At 41.8% G+C, this 22,313-nt stretch overlaps 1 protein-coding gene across 6 annotated transcripts in view; it reads right to left on the bottom strand.

Moving 5' to 3' along the window:
* Positions 1 to 22,313, bottom strand: part of cep128 (centrosomal protein 128) — a 68,321-nt gene that overhangs the window by 8,139 nt on the left and 37,869 nt on the right. For all 6 annotated transcript variants that reach the window (XM_086264892.1, XM_086264891.1, XM_086264887.1 and 3 more), the window contains 8 exons: positions 20,744 to 20,932; positions 20,022 to 20,483; positions 18,204 to 18,368; positions 16,595 to 16,759; positions 10,540 to 10,599; positions 8,407 to 8,599; positions 2,896 to 2,945; positions 1,428 to 1,451 (listed from right to left, as the gene is read on the bottom strand). In XM_086264892.1, coding sequence (XP_086121018.1) covers positions 1,428 to 1,451; positions 2,896 to 2,945; positions 8,407 to 8,599; positions 10,540 to 10,599; positions 16,595 to 16,759; positions 18,204 to 18,368; positions 20,022 to 20,483; positions 20,744 to 20,932 — 1,308 coding nt within the window. The remainder of the gene's footprint in view (positions 1 to 1,427; positions 1,452 to 2,895; positions 2,946 to 8,406; positions 8,600 to 10,539; positions 10,600 to 16,594; positions 16,760 to 18,203; positions 18,369 to 20,021; positions 20,484 to 20,743; positions 20,933 to 22,313) is intronic.

The raw sequence follows: 22,313 nt of genomic DNA, 5'->3' as shown, positions 1-22,313 counted from the left end.
GTTTCAACACATTTCAAGGTGAAAGCACGAGCAAAATTATGATGTTTTTCTGTACTTGACCACATACGCCCCAAAAAGAGCCGACACGTGGCAGACAGCATCAAAAAAAGCCAATAATCTATCTACATCCTGAACAGTGTGTGACGCCTAAATCTCTGCACAACGTGTGGAGCTGAGCTGTGCCATATTGTGCCCATTCTACATGAAACGATGCTTTCTAACAATTTATTGGCAACAAAAACAAAAGCACAGTGGCATTAAAAATATATGAGAGTTCAGAGTATGAAGGTGAAGGTATGAAATCAAATGTCCCTCCATGGCACACAGCGTTTCCTCTGCCTTTGGTGCGTATGTAACCAGCTACAAACTTAAGACACCATCAGTTGAAAGGGAGACGTCCTTCCTGGGCACCGTACTCAAATATGGTGGAGGAACGTGATGGCATCCACAAACTGCAACCCCTCTGTGTTTTTAATAGATTCATTATAAGTTTCTGAGATGAAATCAGTTTGTTAGAAGATTAATTACACACAATTTTATGGATATTTATGAGTACAGTAACCTTCTTTTTCCTGTAAAAGAACCTCAAAAAGTTACTGACTGTACCTTTAAACAGACATGATGTCATACTGCTTGGTCAATTCAAAAGCTAATTGAGGACTTGTTACAACACACTCAGCACCATCTTTAATTAAGTACTACTCTAGCTGCACGCCCTTCTATTCATCTCTTCACTGTACCTTCAATAGCCTTTTGTTCACATTCAGATGGAGCATTTAAGCATCAAAAGAGCTGGCTGTTACAAGGCGTCACACTGATTGCTACGCTGAATGGCACGCTGACATACAAGTAAGATTTACTTGATGGTCCCCATTTCCCAGGCTGGTGACAGATGGGTCGATGTGTCCTGCCACTTTGTGATTGCAGTAAGCAAAAATGATGTTGGCGGTCCGGCTATTTCTTCCTTCTTTCTTGTAACAGCTAATTGAAGCCTGAAGTAGACAAGCATGCTGCATAATAGTGATGGATGGACAGCGTGGCTTGGGTGGCTTCGTTTATTTATTTTTTTAAAGAGAGTAATAAGCGATTGGGTCAATACACTCTTTCAGTGGTGCTAATTAATTTCTGGCTGACACATAATAGCTTATTAGAGATGTTAGTGGTAGACGTTAACCGTTCGGATGGTGAGGTCGATGCTGCATTGTCAGTGCAGCCTGGTTCTTAACCTCATCAGAAAGAGTGATGATGATTAACAGAGCTCTGAGCCTTGACTAAAGAAATCATTTTCTGTGTTAGCCTCTATGGGCTGCTGGGCAAACACAGCCTTAGGTGAACCTGCCTACACGGCTGAGCCAAATACAGCTGAAAACCTGGGAAAAAATAATAATAAAAATAACAGAAAAATGATGTAAAACATCACATCTTACCAGCTCCAGATCCAAAACACGGTCCTAAAGAAAACACAAACACAGTAACATTACTGAACTGTAGCACTGGTCTTTAAATGCATATAAATGCAGACAGTGAGTCCGGGGAACGGCTCAAAATGGTGGCTGAGCAGAGAGAAACCACGTGTTTGTGTTAGCGTGTGTAGGAGGAACAAATTGACAAAAGAGAGAAATAGTGTGCTCCAACAAACGGGTAACAAGGGAATGAAATGCAGGGGCTAGGGAGAGTCTGTAGCACACAACAGACTTCTTATCACACACACCGACACACTCGCACAAAGACAAACCGCTCTCGCCGCTCATCCAGCTCCTGACTGATGTTCCCTCTCTAACGATGCATAAGTGATGCTATGCCTCTTATCTGCCACTCAAACGCACACCTGCTCTTCCCTCCAACCGACTGCTTCTCCCCCGTGCCTGTAATGTGTTGATGGTTTCTAACAGGGGGACTTTTTTCCCGCCTCAGCCCACCCCCAACTTCTTTTTTTTAAACTCTACGTCCTTCACACCGTCTTTTCTTTTTACATCTCTGTCTCCTCATCCTTCATAATTAAAAGCTCGGTGGTGTCTAAAACAGTGCACAAGCTCTGGCAGGTGCCATTATGCAGCCACAGATGAGCCCGCAGACTCCGTGCACAGTCACACAGAGCTAGACGGTCTCTTCTCAGACGGTTCGCTGCCTGTGTGTGTGCATGTGTTTCTTGCTGTTTAATAGTGAATAAAGGACCAGTCCACTTGAGACTAGGTGGGTTGGTGTCCTGCCAAGTGTAGCTGCTGCAGTATTGAAAGACAGAAACAAGGCCTCGAGTGGCTTTTAAACTCCGAGCCATCTTGTCCGCAGTAATTAGCTTCTTGTCCAAGCTCGGCAGCAAGGAGTCTGTCAGGCCTACAGCTGTGAAGTAATGTTTGTAACACACCCTCAGAGAGCTCAGATGACCAAAACCCAGACATACAGCACTGTGCAAAAATCTTGAGTCTCCAATTAATTTCTTTATATTTAGCTTCCAAGGAGCCATACTTTATTTTAAAATTGTTTTTATCTATTTTTAATTAAGACTTCTTAAGCAATAGTTTGTAATGGCTTCATTTTCCAGCATGACAATGATCCCCAGACACACTGCCTATTCAGTAAAAGCATATCGTAATAGCAAAACACTGTGTTCCTGAAGACGACTTAAATAAATGATAAGCGAGTTCAGGCTGTGCTGAAGAATAAAGATGGTCACACCAAAATACTGACCGACTTTCAAGCATGTAGAATCGTACAAACTCGGTTTGTCTTATTGCTGCATTTCCATGTATGTTTGCATATGTTCCAATGGGTCTCTGCACCTATTCCACATTTTCCCTGTAAAGTTAAGAGAAATGATGGGTGGCTCAAGACTTCTGCACAGCACTTTGCCAACTTAAACACAAACTAACCATATTATATATATTTTACACTAACCTGAAGGCTTCTCATTTCGTCCTCTTTCTTGCGACTTCTCTCCAGCAGCTCTGGAATGACATCAGTGTGTAAGAAGAGATGGTGCAGTTGATGGAGCGAGTTGTCAGATGTCACAGTAATATCTGTGGTCCATATGAGCTGTGTAAGGCCAGGCCAAATAATACTAGCTTCTATTGTGATGCCTGGTCCACCTGTGCAGGTGCTGGATGTTTTTAATATCTGAAACCAATACAGCTTCTTGATGAAACAACTATTACTAATTGCATCATTTTGCAGTTTAAGTGTAACAGGATGCTGTTGTCATTCACGAGCCTGCTTGGGGTTTTAGTTAATAATAAAAAATATCATTTCTTTTTTAAATGGAGAAGTGATTTCCTGACATTTAACCTCCAAGAACACAAGAAAAGATGATTTGTTTTATACTGATTACATTCTGGCCATGTGATGAACCCTAATCCAAACACAGCTCGGTGCTGTGCAGTGCTGATGGATTATTTTTACCCCGACAGGTAAATGAGGGACAAACTGCTTATGTCGCTCATCTTGATTCTGAAGACTGACAAAACAAAAGCTGTATTTTCTAAAAGGTATGTAGCATAAGTGTAAGTAGCATAGAACATCATAGCAACAGTGAAACATGGTGGTGGTAGTGTGATGCTCTGGGGCTGCTTTGCAGCTTCAGGACCTGGATGATTTGCTGTAATCGATGGAAACATGAATTCTGCTCACCACCAGAAAATCCAGGTAGTTTTAATGCCCTAAAGATTGATTGGATTATTCAGCAGGACAATAATCCACAAGTGGAGCACACTAGTCAAAGTCTGGACTTCATTCTGATGGGGATGCCGTTCATTCTGGGAAACCCTCCAATGTGGCTGAATTCAAACTATTCTGCTAAGGAGAGCAGACTAAATTCCTCCACAGTGATCTCAAAGACTCATTGCCACTTATCGCGAGTTAACCAGTTATTAGGTTTATGGGGCGATTACATTTTCACACAGATCCAGCTTGGTCTGAATAGCTTCCCCTGACACTAGAACTGCCATTATACCCTAACTCATAAGAAGCACCAGGAGGGCTAATTTTGACTCCATCCTACCACAGCACTAATGGCAAATAAATCATTTCTTGAAGAAGTTCAGTTACTAATTTCCTTCTAATTATTGAAATTTAAGATTGAAATTAAATTTAAGATTCAACAAAACGAGTATTAAAATAACATTTTGAGGGTTTTCATTAGTTTTATAAATGATTTTGATAATTTCATTACAGATTGTAAAGTTAAACAGGGCAAAACAATTAACTAATAAGTGATAATAAGTATACAGAATAACTAGCAAATAATTGAAGTATTACAGAGAAAGAACATTATGAAGAGTTAAGTTTATTCTGGATGTAGCGCAGCTACACGTTTTGTAGCTGAGCTACAATAAACACTGACAACGACTGAACAGCTGATTGCCTCCTTTTTAAATCTGACCTCACAGTTACCCACAAAAATGTAAGAAACATATTTTTTATTAATTACCGTAATTGTCGGGCTATAAGCCGCTACTTTTTGCACAAGCTTTGAACCCTGCGGCTTTTAGTCAGGTGCGGCTTTTCTATAGATTGTCCATGATTTTTGTCATATCGTAAGACGATTTGTTTTGTTTGTTCCGCTGTTGTACGGCACTACGTTGCCTGGCGGAAGGATCGGGGTTCAAGAGTGGTATGTTGGTCACATGTCCATCCGCCAGGCAACGTAGTGCCGTACAAGTAGCGCGAAAAACAAACTTCAAAGTAGCGCTACGCGTTCAGCTGGATGATGAGCGGCGATAAACTTGCAAAAAGCAAGTTATGCCCAACTCCACTGGTGGATTCTGACAGCGTGGAAAAGTGCGCAAACATCCATGATCACCAACGGATTTCGAAGGGCTGGACTGTTGCATGATAAAGAGGAGGACACCGCCACGGCCCTTCAGAGGGTGTTCGACTCTGACACTGACAATGACAATGAGGATTATCTTTGGTTTTGAAAGTGACAACGAAGGAAAGAAGCTGAGAGTGGATGACGAAGCCATCCTGAGCCTGTTCGTTTCCGACACTGGAGAAGAGGACTTTGGTGGTTTTAGTGGGCAGAAAGATGATGGTGAATGGCTGACTTTTCTTCTTGTTAAAGCCGTGTCACTGCACCTGAGCCTAAAAGGTAGTCTGAATCTATTTTTCTGGTGTGCTGTAGGTTACTGTTATGTACTACATTTGTTACTCATTTATGAAGCACAGCACATGTGCAAATATGTACCCATAACTTGATTTTCAAAATATTAATAAAAGGGGTGTGTCTCCAAACAGCCATCTTTTTCCTGACAATTCGCTTTGTGCATATTCTCTTACATATGATAAGTCAATATTGAAACACCTGCGGCTTTTGGTCAGGTGCGGCTAATGTATGTACAAAACAGGATTTTCCCCTGATTTTAGCTTGTGCGGCTAATATTCAGGTGCGCTTTGTAGTCCGGGAAATACGGTACTGTAAAAGTAGAAGAGTCAAAGTTTATCATCTAGTTCACGTCTGCCTCTGATCACCAAACCTGCGACCACACCCCGCGACCTCGTCACCTCGATCAGCTGCTCTGATCTGGATTTATTTATTTTATTTATATTTAGCCACTGTAGTTACATATTTATGAATCACATCCAGATAATTTTGGAAGCCTTAAAGTTTAAAAAATGTGTGTAAACCATTGTGATGTTAGGTAGGGCTGCTCGATTATGGCAAAAATGATAATCACGATTATTTTCACTGAAATTGAGATCACGATTATTTGACGATATTTATTTAACCCTTTAAGACCTACTATAGAACCAAGTCCACCAGAGCTTATATTATTTTTTTACATGCTGTAGTGCCATTTGTGGGAGCATTTCAATTTGCTATGCAACTGTTATAGCCCATATTTTAATAATATGTATGCATTAAGTCCATAGTAATTACATAAATTGCAAAAAAGTGCAATAAACTACAAAAAAAATTGAAAATCGCTTTTGTTTTGTTTACATATATTTCTACTTGGAGAAATTTAAGAGGTTTATCCCTTAAAACTTTAAATACAATAAAGTTGCAAAAAAAAGTTTACAACAACAGGAAATTTATTTTGAGTGTCTTCATAGTTTTATTTTGGAGATACAGCAATTTTTATATACTGCAGGAAAAACAAAAAACAATCCTATGATGCAAATTTGCAAAGAAAACAGCAGGTGCATCATTTCACTGTGGGAAGTGTTACGAACAGCTGATAGGATCGGCAAAGCGTGTTTCTGGAATATTATGTTTTTGTTCCTGCAAGCGCTTTTTATGCAATTTTTGCAAAGCTATATGTGGAAGGAAACCGTGACCGAGGACAAGCTGATGGCATCAGATGTAAGTACAACTCCTCCGGTTTCATATGCAAAACAAATTATTGCGCTAGCTTACAAGGTTCAGGTTCTACAGGGATTTAAAAATAGTTACGCAAAACGGAGCGTGCTGCTCTGACCGGATTTAAAGGGTTAACAATGACTTTAAAAAAATAATATAAAATAGTGTGCAACACCACTGAAGTTTGTTTTTTAAACTCTCTTTTCAACCAACGGCAGTCACTCTCCAAATAACTTCTGCTTAGCTTTCCGAGCTTCCCTCGGGTCCTCTTAATCAGCGGTCTCCAACCTTTTTTGCGCCACGGACGGTTTATGCCCGACAATATTTTCACAGACCGGCCTTTAAGGTGTCGCGGATAAATTAGGGAGGGGCTAATAATCGGCTCAGTCATTTTTAATGATCGTTGAAAGCCCAGATCGTAATCGTGATTAAAATTCGATTAATTGAGCAGCCCTAATGTTAGGTAATTGGTAATTTCACAGCAGCGTCTTTGGTTGTTCTAAGTTCATATTTTTTTTACCCCCACACACCCCAAATTTCAGTACTTTACCAATAAGCCCATTTTAGGAAAAGCCATGAAATATGAGATTCTGTGGTTTTAATTTAACAGAATTACACAGTTTTTAATGCCATGCGGTCAAAATCATCGTATTTACTCGACTTCTCTTTACTAATCTAAAAACTGGTTTGATGATCTGAAACATGTAACTGTGACAGACGCTACGTTTTCACAGCTCAGTGTCTCCGCTGACCGACACGTCCAGCCCGTCTCAGCTGCAGGAGGAGCTGTAATACTAGAACAGCTGTTTCCACACATACACTGCAGACCTGTTTTTAAGGGAAAGGGCCAACAGGGAGCACTGCACAAGTGATGAAAGGTCTTAGGAAAAATACACAAACCGCAACCGCAATCTGACACAAATCCTGTACACCACACAATGTCTCCGCTGAGTGCTGGCAATAATGGCTAATGTGTTGAGATAAAAACAAGCAGCTCTCAGAGCTCACGAGAATACAGCTCCCCCTTTGAGAATATTCATTAATTAGTATTTACCATAATGCATGGTTGAGGATATAGTTGCAAAATGCACCATGTAATTACAGCCGTTACTGAGAAGAAGAGTTTATAGCAGAGGTTATAAAATCCACACCTTCAATACTCAGATACTGCTGCTGTGACAAAAGATTACTCTTAGCTCTAACTACTAAAGAGACCACATCACTGCTCCTGCCTGCAGTGCAGACTCAAACTGCTGATCCAGAGACGGGAGGAGCTGATTCCAAAGGTGATCGAAATGATCTTGCGAGTGTATCATTAACTGAATTGTCCAATCACTTTACTCGAAAGAAAAGAAAAATGTAAACAGATAGCTAGCTCTGTTTCCATCTCCTTGACCATAGCCAGCTATCCAGCTGTCTCCAGTCCCCCTGTGTCTTTTAGATCTCTGGTAATGGAACACAAATTAGGTTCATTTCCCCGTATTGTTCAGACGAAGCGCTGAAAACAAGCTTCTCTTCCTCTGCCAGTTACAGCTCATTAAGAGAAATTCAGTCAAAAACGGGGCTCACACTGGGAAAAACAAGTCATCTTTCCACGCGAGGCTCAAAGTTCACAAACCATTAAGATTCTTTCTCAAACATCTGCAACTACAAACAGTCAGACCCATCGTAACAAACAAAAAACAATGATTCAGGCACACACACAGTCATTTTCACCAGCATCCATTACAGCAAAACACAACAAACAGTGAGCAACAAAAACACTTCTGTCACACGCCTGCACTGAATGACTTTCTTAATGATGGTGTGATTACATGTAAATGTGAGAGGATGAAAACGGGAGATTGGAGTCTGACAGCTGTGTTAATCAAAAGGAACCATTAGAGAGAGAGGAGACTTTCATGGAGAGCTGGCTGTGATAAGTACAACTTCTCACCCTCGTGAATGCTGAGAGCATGGAGAACTAAAGGACTTCTCATCCTGTGCACTCTAACAGCTGCTAGCTGCCTTTACAGGCAGAATGACTGTGATTTGTGTCGCCTGATGCTGTGCAGGGGCATCCCGAGTGTGAGTGAAATCAACATGAAGGCGTTTCTCCAATTAGATTCTACCTTTCTTTTCAGTGCTGAGAGAGTGCATCAGCTTCTCCTGTTGGTCCAGGCGCTGCAGGAGAGCTCTCTGCTCTGAGTCGCGGCTTTGCCTGAGGGCCTTCAACTGATCCTTGGTCTGCTGATGTTGCCTCCTCAGGCGCTGTTCTCTAGTGTCGCGCTCACGCACCTCCTCACACAGCCAGCGCAGCTTGGTCTGGTTGGTTTAATAAATACAAACATTGTTGTAGTTAGTCTGAAAACTGTGGAGGGGATCAGGCCAGCCAGCCTCAGGCCCCAGCATGACACACTACATTTAATACACAAGTTGGAACATGACAAGGGATTTTCTGGGTTTTCTAACATAGAATCCTGCACGCCAATCAATGCAAAGGACACTGAGCAGGAGTTTAATTAAGAGGACAAAACTTCCTGATCCTTATTTTCCCTGTGCAGCCAAATCATTTCAACTTAATTTTTCATTACTTTCAAAGGCGTTTTCCTGTCTAAGCTGCCAGTTTACAGCTCAAATCTCAACATTATTATTTTTTCATTTTTGTCTTTTAGCTGAATCCAGACCCAGGTTGTAAAGTCACGTCAGAAAAAAAACCAAACCACACAAAATGAGCACAGCAGTGTAAATTTACTGTTTCCTACAACAGGCTTCCACAGCAGAGCCAAATGACTGGTTCAATTGTTATTCCAACTGTGCACTGTAAGCCTGTAAATCATACCTACATTATACTACCATAAAAACTCTTAACAAGGGAGCTAATTACCTCCCTTGTTCTCCAGCGTTTTACTCTTGTAAATGCACATTACTCTGAGAGAATTTCTGACAGGAGATACATTACAGTGATAAACACTACAAATTGTGCAAACACATTTTAACACGGTATCATGCATCACAGCCACAGCTTTAATTACACATTTCTTTTGAAAGTTTACAACAATAAACGGGGATTGATTTGTCTCGGAGAAAGGCAGGTGGCAGCTAAAAGGGCAGAGGACGACAGCGAGCATCTCCTCTGTCGCATGAGCCCCGCGAGAACATCATGGAAACTGATAACTGATATAAAAGCACCGATGATAACAAGATATGGCTGCACGTCTGTGAGAAGTTTAATTTACAGCTATCGTTGGGGAACCTGGTAAATCTCAACTCTTATCTGACTTTCATTGACATTCGAATGACACTGACATTTATTACAAACTCTAAGCACACATTGGTGCACAGCAAAATAGTTCAACAATGAAGCGTCATAGTTTTCTGAGAAGTTTTTACCACAGTAAATGTTTGCACAAATATATCTCCACATCTATGGTGGAGGGCTTTCCTGGCATGAAGACATTTTTGGCATCGCTTAAAGCAGTTTTATTCAGACATGAAAGACTTCATGCAGTTTTGGTAATTGAGGTTTTAACTACTCAACCATTGTTGTTCAGAACTCTTAGCAACTTATTAAGAAAATGCACACGTTTCTGTCAAATGAGGTAAAGCCAGATAACTAGAGGCTGCCTCTGACTGCATGCTGCTCACACTTTCCATCTTGCTCATATTTCATGTTGTTTAGCATGTTGGGGACAAACTGAGGAAACAGTCACTAAAGCACAGGAGTCTCTTTATAAAAAAAAACCTTAAAAAAACTGGACAAAAAAGTCTGGCGAGACGTCATTTAATGAGTCTGAAAAATATGAAATCATTTTCCGAGATGTGTTTGGTATTAAAGATCTTAAACGGTCTGGCAGCTCCTCCACCGCCTCATTTTTTAAACTTTCGCACAGCAGAATCTGTCAAATCTACAAGGTTATCTTCAACTTAAGACTGCGCTGTACGTTTTCATCCCTCTGCTTTCTTTTTCATTAAGAACTGCAGCTCTATCACCAGCTTTAAAAACTCACAGAATATGAACACTGATGTCTATTTTCTCATAGGTGTGCGGACGCTTTGTTTGTTTTGTAATTTACGTTTATGATCTTCGCCATGTAACCTGGCAAAGAACTGCAGATGCAAATTAGTTTTAAGCCAACTCTGGCAAACCCTTATGTTAATATTGTATATAATCCCTTGTTAAAACAAAAATCTTCACTATGTCTTGACTGTATTATTTGTGTGTGTAAGAATGGTTCTCTCCAGGGACAAAAGCTGAATCAAACCTTAGTCTCAGCCAGCCAGCGGTGCGAGTCCTTCACCAGTTCAGGTCTCTGAGAAATTGCCTGTTAGAAAATTACAAAAACAAGCAAATAAATACAAAAGCAAACTTTCCTGTTGCTGTTACGTGTATATGCTGTAGGACAAGGCGAAGTTAAGTTGGATAGACAGCAAGTGAATCGAAATGCAGATGGACAAACAAGAGGACAGGAACCAGATCGAACAGCCTCCTGTCAAAACTCTTAACTTTAGTGAAGAGGGGCCTCTGCCAACTTAAATTGGCGTGCGCATGTTAAACAGCTATGACACAACACACACACACACACACACACACACACACACACACAGTTAGTGCGTGTCATAAAAACGAGCTCAGGGAGTATGTTCCAATCTTTCCCAGACAAGCTTGTCAGCATCAGCAATACAAACTGACTGCCTGCCAAGTCCTAATGACTGCTGACACACACACACACACGCACGCGCACGCACGCACGCACGCACGCACGCACGCACGCACGCACGCACGCACACACACACACACACACACACTCTTAAGGCAAAAAGATAGACACAGATAAACGCAGTCACATAACTAGACGACACTCAGTTGAGAGCACACCTCTGCCAAGTGCTATGCAGCTGCTGAAATGTGCCAGCTGCACATGTGGAGTTGTCAGCAAAGATTAATAATCCCTCTCATGCTTCTTTATCTCTTTGTTACACATGAGGTGGTGAATTCATGTGCATGCTAATTAGATTTGGCTGTGCTGAGCCACATTTAAGTTTCTGCATTTCTATGTATAGAATATGATCGATATGTCTTTAATAGCCACTGGGGTTGCATTTCAAACACAGCGATATGTTTCACAATGCATAACCCCCCCCCCCTTTTTTTTGTTAGCTACTGGTGTTGTTAGCATGGAGAGTAAGCTCGCATAAAGGAAGAATAACACGCTCATGACAGAGAACCAAAAGATGATGTGGTCATGTGACACAATTCTTAACCTCGTGGCCGCTTTAGGTTCACGCCAAATTCAACTTTGCTTTTTCTTATTTGGCTGTTAATGGGGGATTTGTCTCTCCTGTCTCTGCTGATGGTTAATCGGGAGCAAAAACAAGGTTAGTACTTAAGCACAGTGGTGCTTGAAGATAAAAGATAACATCAGTATTCTAGTATGGTTATAAACACTGCAGCATGTTTACAGTGTTCGACATCTTTGGTTAGCCTTTCATCCTTTGCTATTTAGCATTAAATACAACATAAAACAGAGTCCGATGCTGCAGGTTATAAAAGTCATCAAAGTAAAGCTTAAAAAAAGCCAAATAGATGAAGAGCTCACTGAGGCTAACACAGTCCATTAAGGTATTACCAGCTCGACATCAGTATCGGCCAACATTTATCACTTGTGTTTCATCAATATTGCGCTGCTGCTACTTTCTTCACAGATAGTGTTAAGTTGTTGTTGTTTTTAAGGAATTACAATTCCTTTGTTTCCTTGGAAACAAATAGCAACAAAAAACAAAAACTAATAAAACAAAACAACTGTTATTTTTAATTTCTACATTTCAAAGTCTGTACATTCCACAATTCATCCTAAGACAATCATTCACAAAACTGTATTAAAATCCCTGCACCAGCTGCAGCCTTTAGCCTGCACTAAGAGTAACTTTACATGCATTTTTACCTCTGCTAAGGATGTTTCTGGCAGCATTTGTGTGCACGTCATCTGTTTATAAACACAATCGCTCAAAACGTTTTGAATGAATCCTAATAAAACTTTGTAGCCAAATATACTATAGGATGATATTAGAACAAGTTAAAGTTAATCATGTTGAAATACCTTTTACTCCTACATAATGTTTGAGTCATCATTTCTCAACAGCTGCCATTGCTACCTTTATTACTGCAGACTCACAGACTTCTTAGTAGTAAAAGCATTTTAAAAACAGAAGAAAACAAAATGAATATACACATAATACAATAATATTCCCTTAAAAATAAGCACTGTCTATAGAATGAGCTGCCTCCCAGAGTGTTTGTTGTTTGTTTCCCCGGAAAAAAAATGGCTGTCCTCTCCTTCCTCTGATTGGCTGGCCCATACAAACAGAGGGTCTCACAGCAAGGGGGTGGGGCTTCTGTGCTTATAGCCCGAGCCGGTGCTTGAGATGACCATATTAATTACTAACAGCCCCCCACACACACACAGACAGTGAAAATAGGGAAATGCATTCTGTCAATAAGTGCCCATTCATTTAAAACAGGAACTATAGTTTTAGATTATGATCACAAGCTTTTTAGGCTCCAATGGCCGTGAAAGCTGCAGTACCACGTTTTGGAAAACTGGGGTTTTCCCTTCATCCAAAACAGAAAAGCCGTCCTGTGCCTTCTGATGGCACAAAAACATTTCTTTAGACGTTTCATGACTGGTAGAGTGATAACACACTCCAATGGATTTTATAAAGGTAAAAACAAAAAAAGCCAAAAAACAAAACAAAACCCCACCCCACTCTCCTTGACAAACCTTTTCAAATAGCTTTTTGAGCGTGTTTATAGAGACTTACCCACCCACCCTGCTAACAACGTGAAACCATACCCCCTCCTGCCACCTACCGAGGAAAAAAAAGAAAGCCAGCAGATATAACAAACATGAATTCACATGGACGAACTCACACACAGCAATGAACAAAGTAGACAAAAGCAGAACCCTTTTTCAAGTACACCCTTGTGGCAAGGTGTTTACACATGATCAACAGACATGGAAAACACACAGCAGGAGTTTTTGGACCCTTTCTGTCCTGCGCCTTGGCGAGCAACGTCGTCACCGCGCAGGTGTCAGGCAGCGTTTTCAAGCTGCCACTCAAAACCAGATACAAACAAAAACGCATCTCCCAAGTTGTTGCCACGGCAGCTCAAAGTACGGCAACAGAGCACCGCTGTGCAGAGGTCCCCGTCTCAGGGAGCGTACAGCCATACACCAGAGCATGTGACTGTGTGGGAGGATAAAACATGCCTCTGTGCTTCTCGCTCACGCTCTCTTTACTTTTTTCAAAAACATCAAAGGCCACACGGCAGAGTAGCAGACAAAAAGGAGGTGAAACTGTTGAAAAACTGAACAAGTAGGCTGGGAGTTGAAAGTGCTGTGAAAGGCCTGAAGTGAAAGAAACACCACTATTCCTCACAGCAGCACAGCAGCGGATTCCAAGCATCTGCCACCGCTAATTTAAATGTGTGACTACCCGGTTTACATCTCTCTCACAACGGCGAATAAATGTGTGGCTGTGCGTCTTTGGTTACAGTGTGTTTGCTGCGCCTCCCACTGTGACGACGGAAAAGCTGGGAAGAATTTCGAGAAGCAAAAAGGCAGAGACGTTAAGACCAACAGCAAATGGAGAGGACACAGAGAGATGTTTTCATAGAGATTACCAGCATTACTCTTCATTAAACAGTTTATGAAAAGACGAGGAGAGAAGATGGAAGGGAGAGAAAAAAATAACGACAGATGTCTCGAGTTGGATTTAAACACAGATCTTTGATGCAGCTCAGCCCAAAACAGAAGAGTGGGAGCATAAAATAAACCACAATTGAAAGACAAGACACACAGGGGTTTATTATAAAAGGAGATGACTCACAAGGTTAGCGTTTAAGGAAAAGAACCAAAATGACTGTGTTGCCATGCTGTGGTAAATTATGAGACTAAAGAGAAGAAGAAAAAATGATGCCTATGTGGAAGTGCCAAAAAGACGCAGTTCTGGTGGCCACAGAGACAATCCCACAGACGTCCAACTAGCAATCAGAGACATGTTTACAGACGGGGCCTTTATGCACACAGGTCACAAGGATACCAGCTCAGGTCTCAGTTACTGGCTTGACTTTGACAGGCGTGCCACATGTTTGCCATCATCTGTCACCTCAAACAGTTCAAGTCGCTGAACTGGAGCTCTCAGGCATGTTGGTGGTGCTGGTGCCTTTTTCAATTGGTTTTAATGGAATTATCTAACAACAAACATGACGTGTCATCCAAGGAATTCTTTCCTGCAGTCCTGGTGAGTGAAACTGAAATATTATATTTGTCTGTTACTTCAGCGGCCCCCCAACAGTTTTTGCGCTACGAACCGACAATATTTTCATGGACCGGCCTTTAAGGTGTCGCGGATAAACACAACAGAATAAAACTAGTACCGGTACCAAAAAAGAGAAGATTTATTCATAACACACGGGAAAAGACCCAGGGAAACCAAGTTAACGATAAAAACGGTTAAAAAATAACGATAAAAACCGATAAAACCGTTGAATACCATGAATTTCACACCCGAGCCTCAACTCTCGCAGCCCTTAAACCTTTTGGCTACAACCTGTTAACGTTTACAGTTGAAACCTTTTGTGAGGTCTCACTGACCATAACCGTAACCTGTCCACTAAATTCTTGTTAGTTGATTAATGTGTCCAAAGCACCATGAAGAGGTGAATGAGACATTTTGCATAAAGCTGCTTTCAGTGCTCAAATACAGTAGAAAAGCCATATATGAGTCATTTTGGCATAAAAATATCACCTGACTCGTCTTACAATTAAAGTTGTATTCAGCAAAGTTTGTTTTTTCTTGGACTTTAAATATCTTTACACCACATTCAAACTTCCTGCTTCTTAGTGCTTTTAAAATCAAGGAAGGAAGGAGGGTATCATAAGGTAGCTGAAACTTAATCCACCCTTTAACCGTTAATGATCCCCCCATTAGCCCGATCGCTATAAATTGACTTCTTTCGGCATCATGGATTACAGAGGAGGAAAGGTGTTGGCTCGCATGTTTGACTGCAGCACTGCAGGACCAGCTGGAGAAATCTATAAGAGCAGATAAGAGCAGCCAGGGTTCATTAGCCTGGAGCAGCAGAGGAAAACTAGCTTTAAGCGAAGTGGGTGGTGGGGGTGGGGTGGGGGGTTAAAGAATACACTCAGTAGGTAGTGTGGAGGCTTTACAGTCTAATAAGCAGATTTATAAGTGCATGGTTATGTACAGGTGGGTGATAAATAAATAGATCAAATAAGATATGGGGTATGGAACGTGGATGCTTCAGTCTGTTAAAAGGCAATGACACAGTTCACTTTTATATTCATTTTCCTCAAGACTTCATTCAAAGATGCTCACATTTACACAATGAGCCACAACACTCACTACTACTATTTTTCTCCCCATTTTCATTTCCTGTCTCACTGTGCAGAACCTCTTCTCAGCTCCTTTACTTTGTCAGACTACAGTCGTAGTTGTTATTAATGAGCCTTGTCAACCTGACCTGTCACAGACGTTACGCTAAATATTTGCTTTAGAAACGTTTCCATCTGAAATAGATGGGACATTGTAGAAAAACATGAAAGACTTGATCTTTTGCACTTTCTGTGACGTTAAAGAAAGTCTGAGCTTGATTTTCATGTTTTTTTTTCATGTGTGTCTGTTCATCATGGATTTTTGGACATAGAACAGATGAGTCATAACGAGTATTTCCTTTGGACTTTCTGTCTCTGGTAACACACACATGCAACATTTATATAAGCACAACAACACACACACACACACAAGCTTATCAGGTAAAACTTGTAACCAACTGTAAAATACTTTCCAAGGTTCTCAAAATAGTTGTTATTCTTGCCACTGGCAAATAAACAGAAGACACAGCCTTATGCAAAATCACAATACAAGAACAGGTCTCTTCAGCACAAGTCAATGTTATTATTCTGACCGTTAACAACAACTGAGCAAACAGTGGGACAAAACAAGACTGCTGCTGTCACTAACACTCCAGCCTGTAGAGACCTACTCTTGCCACACACTGTCCAGCATGAACCAACAAGAGAGGCAAACCTAACAAGAGACTGTTTAAGTTTGCATCTAGTGCAGCAACGACCGGAAAGACTATACACGTTTCTCCAGAGTATGTGGACTGGCAGGACTAGATTGTTACTTAGAAAATGATCCGTGCTTGTCAAATGTGCTGTGAATGTATAAAAGCAAGCTGACAGTATTCAACACCATTCAAAACACAAACAAAATGTAATAGGCAGGAAATACCTGGAGCTTGTCTTCGCCGTTCCTAGCCAGGCTGCGACAGGCTGCGTCTAGTTCCTCGCCCAAAGATGTAAGGACTGCCTCTTGCTCCGATTCCATTTCCAACACCTTCTGCTCCAACTTAACAAGTTCCGACTCCGAAACACGTCTCCGCTCGGCTGACCTGACCTGTGGAGAACGGCAGACAGCCGAGCGGAGTAGAGGTGCTGCAAATTAGCAGGTGTTTCAATTCATGCCATTGTAGTTTAAAAGACACTGATAAGAACTTTTTTTCTTCTTTCGTAGCATAAATGACATTTATGTCACCTGTTACAAGATTATTGTCAGATGTTCTGGTTTTCCTCAATAAACACATTCAGACTAACAAAAAACCGTGGGCATCAGAGACTTGTTCAGTTTCCTCTCAAAAAGCAGATACTACGTTTCTTTAGCTACAGTAGTTTCAGGGTCTCTACCAGGACACAGTCAATCAATACATTCAAGGATGGAAACCAAGTGATCAGTTCTGCCCTGGGAACATGGATCATTACCCTGTCCCTGAGATAATAAACTGCCCATGTTACATTAATAAGAGCCCTTTTTCTGCATGCAGACGATTTCAAATCAATAAATGGTTCCTGTGAAAAAGACCCATGCAACTTATCAGGGTCCTGTCAAAGAGGTGAATTGGGATTCAATACTTCATCAGCTGTTGTGAAGCCACTAAGGACATATTGATAAAGACTCTTTAAAATAGTGCTGATTTGGCACCACTTAACCCCTGGAACTCTTCTTATGTTTGGATTATCTGTCCTGAACACCTTCTGAACAGTGGAAAGTCGAAGCCTGATGGGCTCAGATTTTACCATCTGACTAAATGATACACACAGGTTAAACAGCTGGATTGAAATCGCTCAGCGGGAAAGTTAGAAGCAGCACAGTGTCTCTCTCACAAACTGAACTCAGCCTCAGTGCTGCTGGAAGGTGTGCCTCACTCTGAGCTAAAGCAAGAATTCCCACAGTTGGGAATTTGAAAAAGAATCACGAAAAAGGGAATGAAATGTTGCAGCACTGAGTTATACTTTTAAGCGTTATTATCGCTGCTGGAGAGCAATGGGTGTAAGGGCTCCGTCTATAGATAACAGTACTGTCTATAGATATTCCCTGCAGCCACTTTTTGGGGAAGAATCTTGCGAAAAAGGTTATAAAAAGTCACCAATTCTTGGGGAAAAGTGCTGATGATGATGATCTCTGCTGAGAGTGAGAGCGCCGACATGTAGAAAATAATCCCATTTCTAAACAGTTAATGCAATAATTTTGTTAAACCCTGTGAACCAAAGGTGAAAGGCTGCACCTGAGTCATATTTGATTTAAAATCCACTGTGGTGGTGTACAGAGGTTAAATCCTGTCAGTGTCCAGAAACATATGGACCTAACTGCAACAGCAACCAGTTTCTGTCACGCAGTCGCTGACTGCTTGCTCATAGCCAAATGTCTTGTGTTTCTATCAAGCAACAAATATCATATATTCCTAAAACGTAACATCTGCACAGACACACACATATATTAACAACTGGCCCGTAATATTAACCGAAGAATTTGGAAAAAGCACGCCCAAAGAAGCCAGGCTTACTTTGTCTTCCACTTCCTGTTTGAGTAGCTGGTATTTTCTGTGGAGAAGTGCATGCGCCTCCTCTTTTGTGCTCAGCTGTGCTGCCAGCTTATCACATTCATCCTTCATCCTGTCCAACTTGATGCGCAGTGCCCCACACAGCTCTTTGTCTGACGCTGCATCTGCCTAGAAGAGAGTGGATGTTTTTAATGCCATGATACACAGGTAATATTTCGAGATCATAAACACGGGCGGTTTATCCGGGGTAAAAAATTATCAACACTAAACAGGTGGCAGTTCTGGGAATACCATGAGTAAACAGAACAGATACAAGTTCTCATGTCACTGATTTGAACCCAGATTTAATTTATGCGCCAAATTTATCAGTGGATCCAAACATCTTAAGTCAGTTCTTGCAAGTAAAAGCTGATTTCACAATACAACGTGACATTATGTGCTGCAAAGCCAGAGAACATCAAGTAACAGGTCAAGAGAACGAATAACGAGTCCTGCTCAAGCTCGCAAAGGCAAGCCTCAGATTTTAGCTTTCTATATATAATAATAACGTAATAACTACACAGGATACAGCAAAGTGGAATGAATGACAATTATTCAGGACCGGGAGTGACACAAACAGAGGAAAAAATGGAAAAACATTAAAAGCAAATAAATTCTAAGTGGAGGGAAGCAGAAGGAGAGCGATTAAGACAGAGCGAGGCAGGGGAGAGGGAGAGGAGGAGAAATCATGAGTAAGAGGACAAGGACATGGAAATGTGAATACTTTAAGCCATTTCTGACAGTTGACTGTGTCATAACTGTAATACAGGCTTCTGGCTATGACACGTGAATATTGGGTGGGCTTCTGAGGGACATCTGCCGCCCCTGTAGGCTCATATTTAAAAACATTCCAGCAAACGCCCTTGTCCTTACCGCACTTGGAAATGGCACCATTACAATGAGCTATGTCAGATATTAATGCCATTCAGCGCAGCTAATGGGCTAAACTCAGCCATATCAGGGAGGACCATGCCCCTTAAGAAACAATGTACCCGGGAGGGCTCATCTTTGGAGATACTGAAGGTGGGAGGGGGGTGTGGGTGCAGTGGGACCGAGTCAAGTGAAGTTCCTATCTCCAACAGTGCCTTGATGAGACTTTAGGGGGTCTGATATCTGGGTTTTTAAATATTCACGCTTGGAGCTGTAGAATGGCCCCACAGATCCACAGGGCACCACACACCATTAAAAGCTCAGCTATCCTCGATTCACCAGTACTCAGAGGACAGGGTCACGACCAATGAAGAAAATTACGCTAAATGAGAATTTAGTCTGTGTCTCACTGGGTCGGAAATATACCAGATGTTTAGCTGCTGGGGTACGTTACCCTGCACTGAATTTGTAGAAATGCCAATTAAAGTTTGGCGCCCTGTGATCCATGCCTGGGTAGGGACACCTTGAACATCTGAAAAGGTTTGACAAAATAAAAGCATTTGATGCAGTTTTTAGAGTTTAGCTTTGATGAGGAATATTTAAAAAGAGAGAATTCTTGGATTTGGAGAATAAATAGCTACAGCGAGCAGCTTAGCCCAGAACAAAGACTAAAAAGAGCAAGAATAGTTTTGTTCAAAGTTAATAATGTATTTCTTGTATTTTGCTTAATCCTCAAAAAAAGCCTGAAGATTATGTGTCAGATTATTTCTGGGCTGTTAACAGTTACCACACAGCTAACTGACACTCGTGTAAATAATGCCTCTGGATTTTTTCACTCTTGCTGATACCGGTGATTATACTAAGCTATCCATTTCCACATTAGCTGTACAACATCTTAATGATCACAGCTACCTTCAGCTCTCTCATTTGTGCCTGTGTTTCGTCTCGCTCCTGACAGCAGACCTGTAGCATGTCCTGCACTTCACGAGCCTTCTTTGCATTGCTGTCCTCCATTGTGGCCTTCAAGCCGTCTAGCTCCTTCTGATGCACCTCTCTCTCGAGCTGCAGCTGCTTGCTGAGCACAGTCCGTTCTTCCTGTAGCGCTGTCAGCTTGGCCTGAAGCTCTGATGTGCTCTTTTGGAGCTCCTTCCTGCAGTTCTCCTCTTCAGACAACCGCTGGGCGAGCTGGGCGTGGGCTGCAGTCATCTGCTTCAGGGCAGCCTGGAGCTCAGCATGTGCGTCCTGGTCCCTCTGAAAACGGCGAGCTTGGGTGTCAGCTTGTTCTTGCAGCCTCTGGTTCTCTTCTTTCAGTCTTGCTCGGACGGCGGCCTGACGCCGAGTCTCATCCTCGAGGGTGGCTGAGGCCTCCCTCACCTGGGGTTGGGAGTCCTGTTAGGATCTTATCACAGCTCTTTAATGACTCTAATGCAACATCTTATATGGATTTTTGGATTTTACATGAAAAATAAAAAACAAATAAGCAATTAAAAAGGAATTACTCAGATTACTCGATTGAGATTTTTCAATAAAATCCCTGCAGTGCTAGACATTTGAAAACACTGCTGCATATTTTAAAATCCTAGTAATTAAAATAATGAAGAAGGAGAAATCTATCTGGGTGTTGGACCCCACACCTCCCGGATTTCCTGCTGCAGTGACAACTGGCGCTGGTGTGTCTCCGACAGCTCCACGTCCTTGCGGTGGAGCTCCTCTTCACGTTGGGCCAAGCGGCCTAGGATTTCAGCGAGCTCCCTGCGGGCTGCTTCAGTCTGCTGGCTCAGCGCCTTCAGCTGGGCTTGAGAGTTTTCCTTTTCCCTGGCTGCCTGGAGGGAGAGAGAGAGCGGGAGCAATAAAGAGAACGAGCCGGGTAGAGGAAGAGAAAAAAAAGATGAATGAAGAATGACAAATGAAGAAGAGGAGGGAGATGGTGTACAAAGAAGAGCTCTGACAATGATGATGAGTGCATGAGAAAGAGTGACAGAGAGACGGAGCGGGGGGAAACATATGCAGTACCAGCTCCTGCACTGATAGGAAAATGCTTGCACTCAGCTTCTCGATAAGGGACAATGGTCAGGTCTGCTCAAGGCAGATTGCTTCTAATACTCCGGCTTTGACTGGAATTTGCAGAGACTTTGCAGCAGCTCAGAGCCTAATCATTTAATTGAGCACTTGATTCTCTCCCCTAATTCATTAAGAGGGCAAAAATGATTTTGTAATTAATTCGCATCACGTCGAGTGTGCCAGGTGGGAGTCGGTCTGACTGTCTGTCTGTGAGGCACAAGGTGCTGACTGCCAGTTTGGAGGTGACTCCTTCAGTCCGAATGGGATGGGAATCGATGGGGGGTGACGTCTAAGCTAATAACAATAGACGGGCGTTAATTATTTAACGAAACACGACCACTTTAACATACCAAGCAACGGTAATCTATTTGTGGTCATGGCGGGTGAATTCAAAATGCATTATTCAAAAGTTTAAATTGGACGATGACACAAAGTCGTCCTCTATGACACGAAGACAAAATGAAGGATGAATGAACACGAACAAAGAGAGGAGTCAGGGATGCAGTGATTCTGATGTTTATGCTTTTCCTGATTTCTTTGTCTTATAAATATTGTTACAATGGAGGATGCTCATATTAATATCACCAGACTTTCATATATGTACTTGTAATCCCTGAGAGGTCAAATTTCTGGTGTCAGACTGCGATTAACATCCTTTCACATTCAGTTTTTTCTACTCCTCCTTCTCCTTGATGTCACTAAGCACTGTATCAAGGCCCAGTAAAAGGTAAATAAGGAGTATTTTGGCAAAGCTACTTTAGTGAGCCCAAAAATAAAAGGTTTATATAAATTCACTTCATTCAATGAAGTGGCTCAGCCAATCACATGGCAGAAACTCGGGGCATTTTGGCACGTAAACATGGTCATCACAGCCGAGTCAGGGAATAGGGGAGAAAGGTGATTTAAGGGACTTTGAAACGTGGCAAAGCTGTGGTCTGAGAGTTTGAGTAACTGCTGATCTGCTGGGATTTTTCTTGCACAACCATCTCAAGGGTTTATAGAGAATGGCCCAAAAAAGATAAAATATCCAGCGAGAGGCGGTTCTCTGGGCAAAAATGCTTGTCGATGCCAGAAGTCAGAGGAGAATGACCAGCATCAACTCCACTTTAAACTCCACAGCCTGCCTCAGTGGTGTTGCTGAAT

This window comes from Aulonocara sp. 'chitande type north' Nkhata Bay, linkage group LG15 (genome assembly GCF_057382095.1).
Source record: "Aulonocara sp. 'chitande type north' Nkhata Bay isolate Kocher_YH1m ecotype deep benthic linkage group LG15, A_spYH_male_GT1.1, whole genome shotgun sequence".
NCBI lineage: Eukaryota > Metazoa > Chordata > Actinopteri > Cichliformes > Cichlidae > Aulonocara > Aulonocara sp. 'chitande type north' Nkhata Bay.
The sequence above is the reverse complement of the archived record's forward strand: the minus strand, read 5'-3'. Positions and strand labels throughout refer to the sequence as shown.